This window comes from Maniola jurtina, chromosome 10 (assembly GCF_905333055.1).
Source record: "Maniola jurtina chromosome 10, ilManJurt1.1, whole genome shotgun sequence".
Classification (NCBI taxonomy): Eukaryota; Metazoa; Arthropoda; class Insecta; order Lepidoptera; family Nymphalidae; genus Maniola; species Maniola jurtina.
Genome location: NC_060038.1, coordinates 8,225,760 through 8,245,894, shown reverse-complemented (window position 1 = coordinate 8,245,894; position 20,135 = coordinate 8,225,760). Strand labels below are relative to the sequence as shown.

At 34.6% G+C, this 20,135-nt stretch overlaps 2 protein-coding genes across 6 annotated transcripts in view; one reads left to right on the top strand and one right to left on the bottom strand.

The window, feature by feature from the left end:
- Window positions 1-11,526, top strand: part of LOC123869158 (lachesin-like) — a 28,326-nt gene extending 16,800 nt beyond the window's left edge. For 2 of the 4 annotated variants that reach the window (XM_045911925.1, XM_045911927.1), the window contains 8 exons: window positions 423-630; window positions 2,760-2,915; window positions 3,438-3,566; window positions 4,724-4,861; window positions 8,740-8,904; window positions 8,977-9,051; window positions 9,600-9,683; window positions 11,092-11,526. In XM_045911925.1, coding sequence (XP_045767881.1) covers window positions 423-630; window positions 2,760-2,915; window positions 3,438-3,566; window positions 4,724-4,861; window positions 8,740-8,904; window positions 8,977-9,051; window positions 9,600-9,683; window positions 11,092-11,189 — 1,053 coding nt within the window. In that variant the 3' untranslated portion in view covers window positions 11,190-11,526. The remainder of the gene's footprint in view (window positions 1-422; window positions 631-2,759; window positions 2,916-3,437; window positions 3,567-4,723; window positions 4,862-8,739; window positions 8,905-8,976; window positions 9,052-9,599; window positions 9,684-11,091) is intronic. The other 2 variants (XM_045911926.1, XM_045911928.1) reach the window with 2 other exon arrangements.
- Window positions 11,527-17,107: 5,581 nt separating this feature from the next.
- LOC123869155 (4-coumarate--CoA ligase 1-like) overlaps window positions 17,108-20,135 on the bottom strand; it is a 25,606-nt gene continuing 22,578 nt past the window's right edge. The window contains exons 5-9 of one of the 2 annotated variants that reach the window (XM_045911919.1): window positions 19,970-20,115; window positions 19,754-19,886; window positions 19,431-19,652; window positions 18,766-18,936; window positions 17,108-17,277 (exon numbers count right to left, since the gene is read on the bottom strand). In XM_045911919.1, coding sequence (XP_045767875.1) covers window positions 17,152-17,277; window positions 18,766-18,936; window positions 19,431-19,652; window positions 19,754-19,886; window positions 19,970-20,115 — 798 coding nt within the window. In that variant the 3' untranslated portion in view covers window positions 17,108-17,151. The remainder of the gene's footprint in view (window positions 17,278-18,765; window positions 18,937-19,430; window positions 19,653-19,753; window positions 19,887-19,969; window positions 20,116-20,135) is intronic. The other variant, XM_045911918.1, reaches the window with a different exon arrangement.

Below are 20,135 nucleotides of genomic sequence, written 5' to 3'. Positions count from 1 at the left end.
CAAATATACCTACTATAAATAAAAAAGTGCTTGAAAAACATTTGATATCTATAAGATACCCATTAAGTTCTATAAGATTACCCACGTTTAAGATTGTATGTTTTTTTTTTGTATTCATTTTGTGGTGTACAATAAAAGTATATTCATTAATACATTCATTCATAAGTACGAGTATTCCATATTAATATTATAAGTGTGAAAGTGCGTCTATCTGTCTGTTTGTCCGCTTACTTTTTCACGACCCATCTGTTATACCATTTTTGGTGTGATACAGATATAACTTGCATCCCGGAGATGAACATTTTATTCCGGAAAATCAAAGAATTCCCAAAAGATTATTAAAAACCTAAATACACGCTTACAAAGTCACGGGCGTCGTTTTTAATTAATATGAAAATAAATCAAAATGTTATGATTACCAGGTCGCCTGGGTTCGTATGGACACCCAAACAATCCTCAGCATCCATCACAACATAATAACCCAGAACCCACGCATCAGCTTGTCGTACAACGACCACCGTTCGTGGTATCTTCACATCAAGAATGTTGAAGAGGTGGACCGAGGATGGTACATGTGCCAGGTCAACACAGACCCGATGCGTTTCAGAAAAGGATATCTACAAGTTGTAGGTTTGTATCAATATAATATAATACGTATTATTCAGATTTCCAGCAAAACATTTTGACTCATAGCATATTGCAGGAGAGTCATATACCGCGAATATTTTCAGCTATTTATAATTTGGACACCGATGATAATATTATGATCTGTTAAATTTTTTTTGATTAATGAATAAATATTGATAAATGAATTTTTAGTAAAAAATTATGGCGGTAAACCATGATAAAATTACTAAATAAAAAAAAAATGACTGACAAAAATATGTTTTTTTTTTCAAAATACTCAACCCGAACCGGTTTCTTTTATCTCTGAACCCTTGTAAACATGTTATACAACATATTATTGCTATTAAATGCCATCTAATGGCGTAGGTAAAAATATAGTAGGTATAAGCCTTGTATAAGCGTGGGTAAACTACTGAAACACCCACCGGCGCACTTGATGCTTTCATAATAATATGCTTGTCTAGACTCTAGACAGATCATAGAACTTAACTATTATTGATCTTTTGCATAAAAGTTGAATATGAGACAGCACACAGTTTTATGTCGTAGGTATATTTTATATTTAAGGTACATTGACCAATGCTTGAACACAATTGTTCAAGTGTTGGTGAGGCCACAATAATTGTAAATGTAAATTTTTAACCGCTTCTTCGTTCCATAAAGTAATTACTAAAATTAATTTATAAGAATTAAAATTGTATACTTACAAAAAAATTGAGGCTTAGTTGCTCTAAATAAAGATTTATTTGTTTATTATTTTACGAAGCCAAAAAACATAATTTGATGGGTATGGCTACATGAATATTTTCCAATGTTTTTATGACTTCTTAAAGCGATATTAATAGCGCTTTACGACCACCAGGTAGACTTTAGCTATCTATTTAAAACAATTGAAGAACATCGAGAACTCAGCTCATAAAAGTAATAAAATATTTTTATTGCTAAAATTCCGCAAAGCGAGTTAAACCCTGATTTGAATGTTAAAGTATAGTCGGTGAATCTCAAACTTTTCATTTCAATTTAGAAGGATTCATTTTAACTTCAAAGAACAATGGATTAGGCGAGAAAAGGCTTTCTTCTTAACTTAATTCATTTCCATGCGAATTACAGTGGGGATGGCTTAAAAACAAAAATAATATCTACCTTCCCTATTTCCCTATTGCTATTTTCTGGCACTGCCGCCGTGTTCTTATAAGTGGGAGGTTCAATTTTTTACAAGGTCGATATAGGAATTAACAAATAAATTTTAATTAAGTTTAGCGCCAGGCTTTGGCGACAGCTAGTTTCTACCCTAGCGGCAAAAATAAACCGCCAACAGTATTAGCATTCCAGCACGATGCCGCATAGAAATTAGACTAGGATCTCCTTCATTTTCATCCATAGATTTTCATCATAAGAGTGCATCATCACTTACGAAGTGACTGTTGCAAACTTTAATCGAGTGTTAAAGTCAAGAAAGGCCCATATGATTTTACTTGATTTAAAAACTTGTCATAATTTAAACCTATATCGCTGCAAAAATAAAAATGGTTCTATGAAAATCTAAAATAGAAAGATAAAATGCCTACGAGGTACGATTAAACCACTGTGCAGGTTCTTATTAGAATAGACTTTATGCTAATTTACTTTATGTATTTTATGCCTTTCGAAATAGAAGTAAAGTTTAGTGGAACAGTTTTTAGAATTTATACCTATGAGTATTCCGAAGTATTCCGAAGTCTTAATCAATAGGTTATCACCGATTTTATCTAAGTATGTACTAGCTTATGCTCGCGACTTCGTCCGCGTGGACTACACAAATTTCAAACCCCTGTTTTACCTCTTAGGGGTTGCATTTTCAAAAAATATTTCTTAGCAGATGTTTACGTCATAATAGCTATCTGCATCCCATATTCCAGTCTGATCCATCCAGTAGTCTGAGCTGTGCGTTGATCGATCAGATAGTCAGTCAATTCTTTTATATATTTAGGTTAAGTTCCAATACTTAATTAGGGATACAATAACAGGGAATTAAAATTCAAACTATGTCAACCATCTTATTTATTATCTTATACAGTTCGATAACTTTTACTAAAATGAAAGCATTATAGAAATATGAAGCTAACACCGTAATTACTTAACAACATGTCCAGTTCCCCCATCGATCATCGACAACATGACGTCTACGGATATGGTGGTGAGGGAAGCGACCGACGTGACCTTGGTGTGTCGCGCCTCAGGCTATCCGGAGCCTTATGTCATGTGGAGGAGGGAGGACGGACAAGACTTTAATTATAATGGGGAATCCGGTAAGTTTGAAACTCATTTATCGTTTTAAATATTAACATTCACAGCTCTCTTCACATCGCTCAATTGAAATTGATTTTGAAACATGACTGGTAGGTATTAGACTCAGGGCTAAGAAATTTTAACTTTACTAACTTCAATGAATCCACCCAAACCTCACCTGATGGTGTCCACTGTCCATTAGTCAAGACTCCTGACTGATAGACATTGGAATCCCTGTAGACAAGGGCAAACTTTTCCCATCCCACATTCTTTATGGGGCTTTACTTACTAGAGGCCATAAAATGCATTTTTAGCTGGACTTGACAAATAATATTCATAACCTTATAACTTCCTATGCTATACAAACAAAATTTTATTAATATTTAATATTTTTCGACGTGTTTCTAAAACCAAGCTGAACTGGAAATTCCTTCTGGCGATGAAAATATGCCGAACACAAAAAATCTTTATTAGAATTGATAAGGTTTTTATATGTGGCTGTCACTGCACCATATAAAGTTTGATGTTATTTTTATTGGCAGTAAGCGTGGTGGATGGAGAGACGCTTACCATAACAAAGGTGTCTCGACTACACATGGGAGCCTACTTGTGTATTGCGTCTAACGGAGTGCCTCCGTCGATAAGCAAACGGATCATGCTCATGGTTCAGTGTGAGTATCATCATCATCATCATGATCAACCCATTGCCAGCCCACTACTGAGTACGGGTCTCCTCTCAGAATGAGAAGGGTTTAGGCCATAGTCTGCCACACTGGCCTAATGCGGATTGGCAGACTTCACACATCTTTGAGTATATGGAGAACTCTCAGGCATGCAGGTTTCCTCACGATGTTTACCTTCACCGTTAAAGCAAGTGATATTTAATTGCTTAAAATGCACATAACTGAAAAGTTAATGGTGCGTACCCGGGATCGAACCCCCGACCTCCGATTAGGTGGCGGACGTTCTAACCACTAGGCTATCACAGCTTTACTTCAGTGTGAGTATAATGCTGGAAAATCTTAACTTTTTTTCTCAATTCGGCACTTGCTAATTCCAACAGCTCATACTCAAATTTTTTAGGGTTTCGTATCCGAAGGGTGTCAACGGGACCCTATTACTAAGACTCTGCTCTCCGTCCGTCCGTCTCATAAGCTGTATCTCATAAACCATAATAGGTAGAGACCTGAAATTTTCGCAGAATGTTTATTTCTATTGCCGCTGTAACAATAACAACAAATTATATTGAAAATTTTAAAAAAGTTCAAGTGTTAATTCTTGTACGATGACACGGAACCCTTCCTGTGCGAATCTGACTCGCACTTGATCGATTTTTTTAATACTAATCTGTAATAAAATTTTCACAACTTCAAAATAACAGATAGAGAATAATCTCTTATTATTAAAAAACCTATCGAGCTAATAATCTTTTTAACCAGCTGCAATATAACTGATATAGGCACCTATTACTTGATTAAGTATAATTAGTTCAAACATCATAATAATTTTGGAAGCGTATAATTATTATTATTATTAAGGTTAAAGTTTCTTTCAATTTATCTAAGTCAATAATGCTTCTTATGTCTGTATAAAGTAAAAAATGTTTTGACTTGTAAAATTTTGAACATATTTTTTTGGTTCAGATACTTACCTACTTTTATTTTGAAATCGAAGGTCTATTCCGTCCTATATCGGGACTTCAAAATACGTAAAACATACTTTGTAACGGCATTTGAAGTCGTATTTTTATGGGATAATATTTATTTGTGGTAAGTAATAAGTATATTTAGCACTAAGACGATTTATATTCAAACTTTTTTTTTCATAGTTCCACCGATGCTGTCGATACCAAATCAACTAGAAGGGGCCTATATCGGACAGGACGTGACTCTGGAATGTCATACGGAAGCATACCCTTCCTCAATCAACTACTGGACCACGGACCGCGGAGACATGATCATTTCCGGTGAGATTTGTTTGAATATATTACATCCCTTGTCATAAATGACGGATATTATTGTCATACTAAAGAAACTTATGTAAACGTATTCGCTTTCGTTAGAGCTGCGTATGACATAAAGTCTTACTGTGAGAATGCATCGGTGTGCTGGCTTGAATAGATATAATTTATATTTATATTTATTAGGACACCCAAAAATTATCATATCTATACATGCTTAAATCTATACACATACCTACACACACGCATTATTTGATATATAACTTATTAAAAGGTGCCACAACGTGTGCCAAAAGAAGATATTATATACACTACAACCGATTAAAGGGTATAGAAAGAAAACCTGCAATGTCTTATGTCGCATAAAATCCAAAAATAAAGTAAGTAAGGAAATAGCGCCGGTATTACGAGTAGCAATATTTATAAGGCAATAGATTTCCCCGTATATTTATGTGGCATTAACCAAAAAATGTAAAAACAATGATTTCAAGTTCGTCGTTTATACAAGCTTTATTACCTTAATAATAATACTGAAAACCTGGAACCGTCTCAAGAACTACTGCCTTCTGTATCTTACCCTTGATCCAACAGTTAAGCGACAGTTTCTTAAGATGTTGGTCGAAACTGTTCGCATTAAGACCATGGACTGAAACAACTATCAGTACAATAATCGCTGAGTCAACACTCCACATGGCGGTAATCTCGTGGGCAAGAAATACTGAAAACACTCTTGCCCAAACGATGCCTTGACCTATTCAATGTTTAGGTTAATATATGTATTAATTTTATAATAATTATAATAATCTAATCTAACACTAATATTGATAAAACCTGTGATATACTTATAACGCTATTGTTATCAGTACACGATAACCAAAGGTAATAGTGTATAATGATACACTAATGACTAATAACAAGCTACAAACTACAACTGCGATCCATCAAAATTCACTACATATAGGTATATTTAAATCTCAATTTGTTATCAGCGAACACAATAGAACTGCTACAACACATTCATCATGTCGGCTTAAATAACATGTGTCTCTGTCAAATATAATACTACGATTCATCATTGATTTATAGGCTGATAATGAAAATAGTTCGTGTTCAAAGCGAAGAAGGCGACATTGTGGCCATTCAGTCGGGCAAAAGAACGCTGTGGAATGGAAATATATAAAGATTTTATGCCTTTAGTAAGGGAAAACGTAATAAATGTCTTTTAGAAAAGATAAGATATATTCGTGATCATGTTATGAGTGTCCCTGAAACACACTTTTCCTAAAATCTTGATTGGGGATGGCGAAAAACAGATCTAAGCAGCCCGAGGTGCAGAAATCCACAGATTTAATACTATAGTTGGTTTTAGTATACAGATGCTAAAGGTGCTTGCAAACTATCGTTTCCTGCATATTTTATGCGCGCATAGTGTTCGCTCGAACAGTGTGTCAGTAGTGTCTGACGCATATTTTGTCCGAGCATATTAGGGAGATTAGAAATTGTCACCTTTCACGGCTCGCGAGTAGGTAATATTGTGCATCTCGTACGAGCCTTACGACCTTATAAGCGCATCTCGTACGCTCATACACGCCTTACACGAAAGTCGCGCGTACGGGTGTGTGCAAAAACGAGCTTATGCGCTTAAAAAAGCGCTAAACTAAAACCGCTCTAATCATGACGTTTGTCCATTCATAATGATTGATAAATTTTGATTATGCTAGATACGCACGCACACCCACACCACGCAAAAAGTTGCCTTGCGTTATTTATGAAATGAAACAGAATGAGTACTCTTTCACCGCTTCTTTGTAGCGTCTAGTTTCTTACTCTCTTGGAGTTTTGACATTCGGAATAGATATAATAAGAAAACCTACTTTGATGTGAAACTACATATTATATTATTTATCTGTTTTATACGGCTATTACCCATAGACATACAATTTTCGCTTCGTCTTTGCTATTACCACTCATAAAGATTAAGAAGTAATTTTCGAATATGAGCGATCAATTGTTTAAAAAGTCCCCAATGTGATTCGTTCCCCAAAGTTCGTAGTTAGTAGTAGAATGAATTTAGCCGAAATGGTTATAATTTAACAGCAAAACTTTAAATTAATTTCAAAAAGGTACTTACCGTAAAAGTTTGTTTAAATTCGATATTCGATTCAATATTTTCCGTTGAATTATACGTGATTCGACGAAGTTTTAAATTATAGTTTTAATGTTTAAATGTTCTTACCATAATAATTTCAGTGCTCATATTTTCAATTTTACACGAATCGTGCTCACGATAAAATTATATTATTATTATGCATACTTAATATTATAAATTAATGCGAAACTAACAAATTGACGAGGAATAGTTAACGGTTTATTGTATTTCAACGGTATAAAATAACAAAAATGTAAACCTCGTAATGAATGTATCAGGCTTCAAAAAGGCGCCCTCATAAATATACCTAAGTAGGTACCTATTGGAACCTGTAATTATAGGCGTAGTAAAAATGAAAAATCCTAGAAATTTGTAGTCACATTTCAGTCCCCACAGCCAGAGGATTAAAAAATCGGTCAAGCCACACGAGGGGTTCCGTAGGTACCATCGTACAAAAAATACCACTTTTTATTTAATTTATTTTCATAGTCATTTTAATATTTTTAGTATTTGTTCCTAGCAATTTGCAATTCAAATTTCAGTCTCCACAAGCAGCCTTTAATACTAAATACGAGCTGCTTTTTTAATAGTATGGGATTAAAAAATCTGCCTTTAATTGTAATCAGCATAAATTTTGTCTTACCTACAAAATTGTTTCTAAATTTCTATCGCGCTGAGTTTTGGCTATCCGACGATAAACTTTTCACTTTACACCAGCGACGGCCCCGTTTGCAAGGGAAATTAACTTCTGGGAACTCTGCGTGTTTTTATAAACTTTTTTGTCAATGTTCCACCTCTGCAGTTATTATGCACTACGGAATTAGTAACTTGATTAAGCGATACAAGTACCTGCTAAAAGCATAAATTACTTTAGAATTTAAAAGTGAATTTTATCGTGCAATGGTTATATTTTATCTTAAAATATACAATATACATACATATAAAACATATTATGTTTATTGTTTAGTGTTCGTTCGTTACCTAGGAGTTTTGTGTTTAGCATCGTTTTTTATCTTTTACGGTTAAAGGACGCCACATGTCCTCACATATTCCAACAAAGAACAGACATGAGAAGGAGACAGCGTTCACAAAATGAATTATATAGCTTTGTACACTCAAATAATGAATTCGCACATAGATCTAGAATTAAAAAAAAAATTAACGATTGTCTCTCATGTACCTACTGAAAGACTTCTTATCACACACTACATATCCAAGGCGCCGTTGTGGTAAACAGGCGTAGTAATAAATCTGAAAGCAGTAAATTTAAATGCCCATACTCCCCATACCTACGTTTTAAGACCACAAACTTGCCCCTTTATGAGAATATCGTAGTACCCTATCACACGATTGCACCCCATTTGTTTCTTAACGGTCCATTTATTTCATAACTATCAAAGCGCTACATTGATGTTATGGTTACGTTTTAGAAAACCAAAACTGACATCAGAGAGAGTCTCGCTTTGTAGCGGCTTTAGTCGCGCTTTGAATGATTGTTTATGTAGCATCGCACATTCTTTTGTTGGGAAATCTTACCAAATATGTAGTGGCGCATTCACTGTGTAGGTATAGAACCGTTCACACGATTAAGTTAATCTGTATAGGTATAGTTTTTTGTAGTACGAACAAGGTGTGAATGGTTTTATTCTCAATGTGCCACTACGTATAACAGTACAAAAATCTTTAAAATTAAATGTGATTTTAAGTCACAGGCACAGGTTTTATATTTAAGCAGAAATGGAAATTGTAGGTGGCAAGTACGAAGCGTTCCCGGTGGATAGTGGCTACAACAAATTCATGATGCTCAAGATTCGCAATATCACCAAAGAAGATTTCGGATTTTACAAGTGTATCGCGAAGAACTCTTTGGGCGAGACGGACGGCATCATCAAACTCGATGGTACTCAACCACGTTTTTGAATCTGAATTTATTTTAAATTGAAATATACTGAAATTTTGCGTCTATTTTTAGAAATCCCGGCGCCGCCGTCTGTCTTCACGACCACGCTGAAATCCGTCCTGGATAATCAAACGATCAGGAAAAAGGGTTCGTTTCTTCCCTCTATAAAAAACCGGCGAAGTGCGAGTCAGACTTGCGCACTGAGGGTTCCGTACTCGGGTATTTTTTCCAACATTTTGCACGATAACTCAAAAACTATATATTTAAATAAAATCTGTTTTAGGATGTACAGGTAAAGCCCTTTTATATGCTACCCCACATGGTATAGTTATCTTACTATGAAAATTTAAACGTGGACATTGCGTAATGTTTTAATCACAGAAATTAACTTTAAAATACGTTTAAATTTGTTTGCTGGAATTGCTCCTTATATCGAAAATTTTCTCGAATTGAAACACCTCATCTTTTATTTCCAATGTATTTTACTTAATCATCCTCCGGTGTACCGAGCAATACCTGAGACATTTCAGATAGATTTTTAGTGATCTCATTCGCCTTGATTATGACGTTACTTCAAATCCTTTGATTATCACGTTACTTCAAATCCTCTGGACTCCCCTACCAATAGGAAATCATTAACTATTTCTATTATATTAAAAAAAATATATACTTACCTGATATGTTTTTACTTGCAGGGCAACTTCAAATAGTACAAACGAACGATGCAGTCAGCTCTACATTCCAAGGTGAAGCCTTTGGTGAACAAATAAGAGATTTTGGTAACGTATTATTTGAGCTTAAAAAGAGTTATGAATAGGGACTAATTAATGTTTCAATTAAGTACTAATAAAACTTCTTGACGCTGATTTTGCAAAAACATACTGAACAATGAATTAACATTGATTTGAGATCAAAGAAATGAAATAAAAAAGTAACAAGTGTAAATTAAAAATTTATAACACCCCCGACAAGTGAAGGTTACAGTAATAACTAGAAAAGAGCTGATAACTTTCAAACGGCTGAACCGATTTGCTTGGATTATAGCTAAGAATACTCTCGATCAAGCCACCTTTCAAACAAAAAAAACTAAATTAAAATCGGTTCATTACTTTAGGAGCTACGATGCCACAGACAGATACATAGATACATAGATACACAGATACACACGTCAAACTTATAACACCCCTCTTTTTTGGTCGGGGGTTAATAAAAAGAAATTATCATCACATATTTTCACGCTTTGAAGAGAAAGATTTTTTTACTTTACAATTTTATATCTGACAGCAAAATATCACCTATAAAGACATTACTGATTATTTTAATTCTTATTTCAACGTTAGTCAAATTTCAAAGACCTAAAAGTAGAGGATAAATCGATAACCGCAATTTCGCTCGCCGTGCGACACGGATAGAATTACGCACTCTAAAGGTTTCAATTGTCAACTTTATTTATGCTAAACAGGAGCTTTAAAAGTTGGGAGCAGTAGTAAGCTAATTCCCAACACTCTCACGTTACATTGAGAGAAACAGTTACACAATAGTTGTACAAGTCTGTCAAATAAAAACAATTTTCAAAATACCCAAGTATATCGAAATCGGAGACTTCGACAGTTCTTAAATTTATAGCTTTCAGGTGTGCTGCTTAGAACAATTTATTTCATCCACATAAAGAAACAAAATATATACTGGATACTACCAAACTAAAGATTTTTAAAAACGATTTTCCAAATTATTGACCTGATTACTGATAAAGATAACTAACCCGTTGAGTAAATCTGTTCTCCATCTCTGAAGATCTTCATCGGACCTGCACCTTTACTGGTCCCGCGTTAATAAAGTGTAGAAGTAAATTCTTTTAAAACTAAATAAATAAGTAATAATAAATGATTTTCAATAATTAATGAATGTTGACGAAAAATGCAATCAATAATCCTCAGAAAATTGTGCAAAAAAAAAAGAAGCGAATAGCTTCTAAGTGATTCAAGAACAAAATATTAATTTAACGCTATACTCCGCCTCTTACAAACACAGCCTCTTCAACTCATTACAATGACTAATTAGCGCGCTCGGCTCAAATTTAATATTTACAGCACATTTGCATTAATGCGCCTTAACTCGAAATTCATAATCCCTGCCGAGTACCGACCTATTTTAACAAAAAACGCTAACGAAAATTTTCTTTTACAGATTTTTATGAAGAAAATTCCGCTCCTACGACAAGTAAGAAGAAACTATTATTTTTAATACTGTTGGTGATAAACGCGGCGAGACAAATGCTCCTTTGATAACTGTGATGTAAATAAAAATAAATAAGTACCTTTCTAAAATATACTATTATAAGTTCCTATAAACTTATTTTGTTTTAGCTGAACAGACAATAAATATTATTCGAGATCAACTTTCTTGACCTTAATATTATGTTTGTTACACGCACATATTTAAGTAGATGTATATATTTTTTATATATATTGGATCTTGTAATGATTAATTTAGATTTTATTGTCTTATCCTTGTAAAAATGCTTTTTAAGTAGGTAGTGTTAATAAGTTTGCGGATCGTCATGCTTGATCCTCATACTTTGCGTAAATTTAAAAACGGATCGTGCACAAAAGATAGCCAATATTTATTATAGGGGAAGTTTTCATAGCGCGCTCCCCAACGCTCCTCATACAAAAGCAGTTTAGGTTCTGATTAATTGAAACCAACCAACCAACTCACCAATCAAACTCAATGTTTCGTAGATATATTCTAGAGAAACCACGGATATTAGATCCGTGGTTGGTCTTTCTGTAAAAAATGTATAGTTTTAAAGTTACACAGGTTCAAAAATTTACATACAAATATTTGAGCCCGTGCTGAAACTACACATTTTTACGGTTTTTATATGGAGCGTGCTACGAATAAATTCGTAGCTTTAATTTTTTACGAAATGTAGATATTGTGAAGATATAAGTATTATTTCATCGAATCTTGTACAACTTGATGTATGATTTTTAAAAACTTTTTCTAGATTTTTAACAGCCGATTATAAAAAAGTTGTTTGCAATATGAATCTATAGGTTTTTTTTTTTTTTTTGGTAAGTATTTATAATATATTTCAAGAAGATAAACATAATAAATACTATGCTATTATTTGTACATAAATAATAAATAAGATATAAAACATTTAAGGTTAGGTTGGCCACAATTTTTGTAACAATTTAAATAAATAATTAAAAATTTAAGTCAATTATTAAAGTTCATTTACTTATAATTACTTGAAGTTTGGCAAAATCTGACATCGAATACTGCTATTACAACGTCCAGCTTTATATTATGAAAAACATCTGCCCATCGACTTTTACAATATATTTCAAATGTAGATGTAAGTATAACAATTTTTATCAGTATTTATACAATTATAGAAAAATTGATTTATTATAACTAATTTATAATTTTCCTATAGTAGGTTTAAGATTAAGAAACATTTTGTAAGATATTGTAAGAAATAGTTATGTACATGTATCGACACCTCCCACGCAAGTTGTTGTAAGCCACAAAATTGCCATTTTGCGTTTTTTACATAACAATGTCTATTTTTATGTATTTTATATGTTCAATTTAAAAAAATCCTAAAAATGTTGTTTTTTAAAGTACTTATGAGGCGTATAATGTTGTATGTTTCAAACGAGGACGACGTAAAATATCATATTGACCTTTACAACGTTTTATGTGGGGTGAAGTCGCACGTTTGCGCCTCGTATGTAACAGATACAACAGATCACGCCGGACTTCAGATGAAATGTTTGTAACTCAAGACACTGATATGTCACGGTTGTGTTTACATTTTTTTATTTCATTATCGTATTTTAGTAATTTAATAGTGATGCCAAGCTAAACTATTGTATAGATTACATACAACAATTTACGTCGTTGAGGACACCCAAAAACAGTATTGTATGATGACATACAACCGTTTACGTTGCAGAATTATAATAAATTTTGTGTTAAGTGATACATACAACATTTTACTTCGGCATTTATTTCTCAAAATTTTGTTGTATGATTACATGCTATATTTTACGTTGCTATGACATTGTTTTTTTTCTTACATACGACATTGCATACAATAAAACTATGTTAAAATTTAGTTTGATGGCGACGTAAACTCATGATAGTCAATAAAATAACTAATCGGCTCATCATACCACTAGGTTACTATATAATTAACAAAAAAATCACTACTACAATATATAATTTCAGAGCCTACCTTTCCAATAAATAGGTTGGTAGAACCTGCCAGGTGGTGGAGTCCGATTTCTTTACGGCCTATCGTCCAAAAATAACAAATATTTTTTATGATTTTAAAGCTCATGGCCAGAAAAAGGCCAGAAATGATACTGTAGTCTTCAGCAGATGCACCTTCCTACTGGCAGATCTCTATTGTACAAACACGTGACTTATGGATCTTTAATTTCGTTTTAAAGATACCATAGAGCGGAAGAGGAACTCAAAAGTATTCACGAAAAATCTGTCTGTAGTAGTCTAATCTAATCTGTCTGTGTGTCTGTCTGTAGTGTAGTTTTTTGTCGTATCAGCATGCCCTGTTTAGACAGGGCATGCTGATACGACAAAAAACTGACAACACCTCATTTCAGCTAAACTTGAGCTCTTGAAATAAGTGGAGAAGTTCTATGGACAGTTATACACAATACAACACAATACAATACAAAGACTTGTTGAAGATTTGGCTAAAGATCCCAGAGCTAAATTGACGGGACACTATACCCAAGATATCCCAGATGCCAGTTTATACGAGATAAGTATGGCTCTCAAACAACTCAAGGATAAAAATTCGCTCGGTGATATCAGAATCACAGTAGAATTCCTGAAAGCGGGTGGCAAACCAGTACTTAAGGTCTTTCAGCGATTTTCCAATCTTTTTCCAAGAGATTTCCAATCCCGTCATAGCGATAATGCCGTAATAAGTAATGGTTTATTTGTTGCAATGTGGGCACAAAAGGTTAGTGAATCTTATATTCAAATTAATCTAGTTCATTGCATAACGAAATTACAAAGTTACAAACATTACTCAAGAAGAGTCATAGACTCATTTCGCTGCTAAGCCATGTCTATAAGCTGTTGTTATCGTAAGTCATTTTTCACAGACTAGGCCAGTCCAATTGCAGTGACAGGGTGCACATTGAGACGTAATTCTCTGAAACTCTTTACCACTGCTTTGGAAGACGTCCTTATGTTTAAGCTTGGATTGGAATGAACTTGACATTAACATCAAAAGAAATTCACCTTCAATTTGTCGATGACATAGTCTTTAAATATTGGATAGAATCAGGCGTTACTTTGCGGAAGTTCATGTTTAGCAAGAAACAGTTAAAAATTATTTTGCTATAATCCGCCAACAGGATAAATCTGTATGGTCAAACATGCAGTTACAAGCTAAGCACCGCTTACCTCCCCAACCAAGCAATAAAGCCAAGTTCCCAAGCAAGCACTGCCACCACCATTCACATGCAACACCACACAAGACTTTTCCACTACTCTCGACGCACGTTTCGCCCCGACACCGGAGCATCCTCAGGAGATTTTGACTTTACAATGCTGTATTGTCAAGTCTTGACAATACAGCATTGTAAAGTCAAAATCTCCTGAGGATGCTCCGGTGTCGGGGCGAAACGTGCGTCGAGAGTAGTGGAAAAGTCTTGTGTGGTGTTGCATGTGAATGGTGGTGGCAGTGCTTGCTTGGGAACTTGGCTTTATTGCTTGGTTGGGGAGGTAAGCGGTGCTTAGCTTGTAACTGCATGTTTGACCATACAGATTTATCCTGTTGGCGGATTATAGCAAAATAATTTTTAACTGTTTCTTGATGACATAGTCACTATCGCAGAAATTAATGAGGTTTCCCAGTTTCTACATTTACAGCTCAATGACCTTTGCAAAGTTTCACAACAGATGGGCCTGAAAATGAACATGAGTAAGACGAAAATTGTGTCTAATTCTTATGTCTCGGCCCACCCAGTAATCGTTGAGGGCTCTGCACTCGAAATTATAGAAAAGTGTGAGCCTGGAACAGGTACCTGGACCAGGTAGGTAAGTGCAATTTCAAGAAACAGGTCAGCCAACGAATCCGACTCGGCGTCAGTGTACGGAAACTAAATTAGTCTTCGAACAGTGCGTTTTACCAGTGATGACATATTATGGATCCGAGATAATATGGTCACATATTGTAATGGAATTCATAAGAAAGTTCAGAGTCACTAAGCGGGCAATTAGAGAGCTATATTTGAAGTTTCTCTACGTGATCGAATCTGGAATGTGGGTATCGGTAGGAAAATCAGAGTAACCGGCATAAATGGGTTGCGAAGCTGAAGTGTAAATGGCCGGGGCACATAATTCGAAGGACCCATAGACGTTGAGGTCCCAAGGTGCTGGAACCTCGCACTGTAGGCGCAGCGTTGACAGACTCCCACTAGGTGCACAGACGACATCAAACGAGTCACAAGGAGCCACTGGATTCAGGTGGTGCAAGACCGTGGCATATAGAAGTCCCTACAAGAGACCTATGTCCAGTAGTGGACTTCCATTGGTTGGAAATGATGAATCGGACTACACATACTACATTTTTTTTAAATTTTAAACGACGTACACTGTTGTATTTAACACATACGATGACACTCAACCCGTTTTTTCCAGCGTAATTTGTTGTAAGTATCTTGTACAACATCTTACAAAGATGAAACACGCCGTAAAATGTTGTATGAACAAAATCTCAGAAATGTGAAGTATTTCTATAAATTATCTTTCAGAATATGTTAAAGTACTGTAAACTATAACTAAATACCGAATTTCACAAAAATATATTGAAAAATGGAGCTTTAATTTCAATTTATATCTTTAAAACGCTCTACTGAAAAGTTGTAGTTTTGGGGATACAACAACTTACGTGGGAGGTGTCGGTATGTTCTCATTTTTATATAATATCTTAGTTGTTCTTAAAATATGGCCGGATTATGATTTTGCCGTAAGTGTTAGACAAGTTAGAAAATATCACTATAGAAATATTGTAGAATGATTTGTTATTATTTACCTGCTACTAAATAAAACTGCCAAATGTGTATAAAATAAAGGAACGCTTAAACTATATATAATTTTCATCCATTCATTCATCTATTTATGCATTTAGGCATAGTAATAGAGTCTAACGATAAATACGTTAAGTATGCAAACTGCCATACCCTTTCCAGGTTAGCTCGCTCTCATCTTAGACTGCATTATCACTTACCACCAGATGAGATTGCAGTCCAGGGCTAAATTGTACCTGAATTAAATATTTAAAAAAACGTTTCTTTTCGAGTGAAGGATGCTGAATAAAAGACAGAAATGAACAAAAAATAGACCGTCTGATATCAGATTTAGGCTACTAAGTTTGGAGATCCTTGCCAACACGAGCTCCTGGCCGCTTAGTCGCCTCTAGTCGCCGCACCACCCTTCGCCGCAACCCGCTGCGCCTCGACTTCACTCGCCACACTGTCTGCGCTGGGCCAAAGCATGGTTTTTACGATCTACAAGGTTTGTACTTTGGAATGCCTGTGAACGGAAGTGGACTGGAGTAGGAATGTGGTCAGCGGAACAATTAGATTATTGATAATATTATCACGTTATTTTAATAATGTGATTGGTCTATTAAACACGTTATCACTTCGCTCCGCTTCAGTGGGCAGGTACTCCAGTCTCCAACTGACTTAGCTTCGGTTAGGTTGAATTTCTGAAAATCCTTTCTTATCGGATATCTACGCTATATTATAAAGAAAATCTAATGAATAGGTAGTTTAAGTTAACTAACAAGACGATGCCCGTGAATACGTCAACGTGGATTTACACTTTTTTAAATCTCCCACGAGATTTAATTTCTGGGATAAAAAGAAACCTATGCCCGGCTTAAGTATGCAAGCTTTTTCTGTATCAAATAGACGATGCCTGCGATTTCCTCTACATTTTAGGTTTTGTAAGAATCTCGTGGTAATTCTTTGACTTTCCAGGACAAAAATAGCCCATGTAGCCAAGCTAATTCTGTGCCAAAGTCAAAAACAGTTAAACAGATAGGCCGTGAAAAGCTAGCAGGCAGATAAACACACTTTCACATTTATAATATTAGTGTGGATAATGGATTTCAAGAATGAAGACAAAAACTAAGAGCATTTTAGTAAAAATTTATTTAAAAATATTGAAATGAAATGACTACAACCAAAATTAAATAAAAGTTATAAATTCATTTATCATTTCTCTTAGTTGGCGGCGTAAAACCTTTCCTCTGGGACTTCTAGGTAGTTCGTCAATAAACCTCACTCCACCAGCTAGTTGCATGTGTTCACGCACCTGAAAAATAGAAATGTACTTAATTAATTAATTAAATCTAAGATTCAAGTTCAAGTAAAACTTGTTTCTTCAAAATGATATTGAAAGAACAATTGCTCAGACCTATGAAGCGTACTTTAACGTTGCTTAGGCTTAATTTTCAGTTTAAAAGAGACAGGGTTCTAGAGAAAGAGCCAGCCCGTGCCAGACCTTCGTTATTTTATAAAAGCTGAAAGTTTCTCTGCGTATTGTCTGCAACACAAGGAGGAACGATCAGCGACTACGAAGTTTGGAAGTTTGGATCATGGTAGCTTTGGGAGATAAGAAGTTATAAAGGTGTAAATAATTTACGTCAAAGTATAAAAAGTCTGATTATTTTTATATTTTCTTCGAAATAGCATAAGAAACCACGTCAGGCATTGCCAGACACTTTGTATCATGGCAAACTCTTGCTAAACATCCTTAAACTTTTAATCTTTAAGGGCGTCTGGCCGGGGGTTGCCACGATACTAATGGTCTAGTAATGCATGACGTGATTTCTAATACTATTCCGAAGAAAATATTAAGAAAATGTACTTTGTACGTTGACGTAAGATTTATATCGCCGTTATTTCCCAAAGCCATCATGATCCAAACTTCATAGTGGCTGAACGTTCCTCCCTGTGTTGAGGACAATAAGCACAGAAACTTTCAACTTTTGTAAAATAATGAAGATCTAGTCATTTGGTAGTTTTAGATGGAAAGTTTTCCGGGAGCTTTGCAAATTAGTGGTTTTATAGATTTCAACGTGCTCTTTCCGAATTTTCACTTTGCCACCTCGTATCTTTGTCGCTTGCGCCGCCATCTTGGAAAAATAGCGTCTAAAAACAGTTTTTTGGCGATAACTTTTCTCTGACTCATTTTACGATGAAAATGGTTATGTAACAATTAAACTAGAGACAATTTTTTACAATTTATGAAGTCACATTTTTTTGTAGACTCAATAGCGTACGAAGGCTACAAAGCCAACACTTGTTTTGGCCAAATAACTCATTTCCACGATTCCACGGTGCGGTTTTTTTATGGTATATCCAGGAGACGGTAGTCACCTTAAATTTAAGCCATCACTTTGTCCAGATAAAACTAACGCTCTTCAGAATTCTGCTCGAGATAAGAGTAAATATACTGCATCGCAGTTTTGATCTCATGGGCATATGAGTGTTTTTTTTTTTTTTTAATTTTGAATTCCCTTTCTCGAGGACCAAATGACTGGACTATGAAATAAATACAAAAAAGGGTTTTTTATAGGAAAATCTATAACGATGTTATTTGTACAAACTTAGGTATTTAACTCGCACTTTGCGGTTTTTAAATACCTACCAACTTACTAATAATACTTAATAGGTTTTAGTAATATAGTAATTTAATAGATGGGCTTTGCCTATCTGGAGTTTTAATACCTAGATTATATCGATCAATAGTGATCGATATATTAGATCAATAGTGTCACTTCATATAGCTACAACTCACCTCTGCGGCTACATAATCCACCAATTCTTGCTCTGTGATATTTGAACCTGGCTTCATTACTACAAAAGCCATTGGAATTTCTCCACTAACAGGGTCTGGTTTTCCAATAACAGCGGCTTCAAGAACATTTTGATGCGTTTGTAGTAAATTTTCCAGTTGTATTGGGGCAATCTATTGATAAAATGTAAATGTAAAATGCTTATAAAACGGCTTAAGAAAACGTGAGTGTGAATTTTCCTTTTACACCACTACTTTTTTAATTGCCTTAAGGACTTCGTCTGTGGTGGCGTTTGCTGGCGCGCGTGTTGTGCCTTTTTGGGGTGCCGATTTTTGTGTTCTGCTTGTGTTTATTGATGGTGGAACTGACTGGGAAGCGTTCTAAAGGGGCGCCGCGTGTATGTCGGCGGGCGCCGGCACAGACGAAGTCCATACTTATACAAACATATAGTTTCCCTAACTTGTAATTTGTAAATAACTACAAACTTGACATTGGCTAATCAGTGTGGTAAAAATAAATAAAAAATAATTGCCTTAAAATTTTTTTTTAAATGCGCAATCAAATATTTTTTTGTTGTTGAAATGAACAATGTTATTAAAGTTTTTTTTTTTTTGTGGTAATAATATTATAAACTCATTCTATTTTTTTAAATATATTACAATGATACCTTTTTCCCTTTACAAATTATTATATCTTTTATTCTGTCGACGATATAGAAATACTTGTCATCATCATAGTATCCCACATCACCAGTTTTAAAAAAGTCTTCGTCATCAAGGTAAGTAGAAGAGTTGATTTCTATGTATTCCTTCATAAACATTGGGCCTGATAATCGAATTTCTCCGGTTTGGTTTGGGCCTAGTGTCAAGTTAGTTTTTAGGTCCACGATCTAAAAAAGATTTTAATATAATAATATTTCATGCTTTTGGAACCACCGAAAGGTAGCTATTAATATTAGAATTTTATTGAGTATTATTGTTTACCACCTACTTTAATGATAATCCCCGGTGTCGCCTTACCAATACTTCCCGGTCTCGGACCCTCATCTGCCCAAATTTCTGAAGTCGGTTCTCCACATTCAGTCATCCCATAGCCTTGTAAAATGTTTTGTAGCTTAGGTAGTCTAAGCAAAATCAAGAAGTTCATAAATTATCATTTACGATAGTAATTAAAAAAGGCCATTTTCATTTGATTGTGTAAACTGACCTTTTCTTTACTTGTTCAATGGTATTTTTGTGAAGAGGAGCTGATCGTGAGTAAATTATTTTGAGAGAATCTAAATCAAACTTTTCTAGAGTTTCTTCTTTATTTATAAGGTTGAGCATATACGGCAGAATCATTGTTATATTAACCTTAAACCACAAAATTTGAG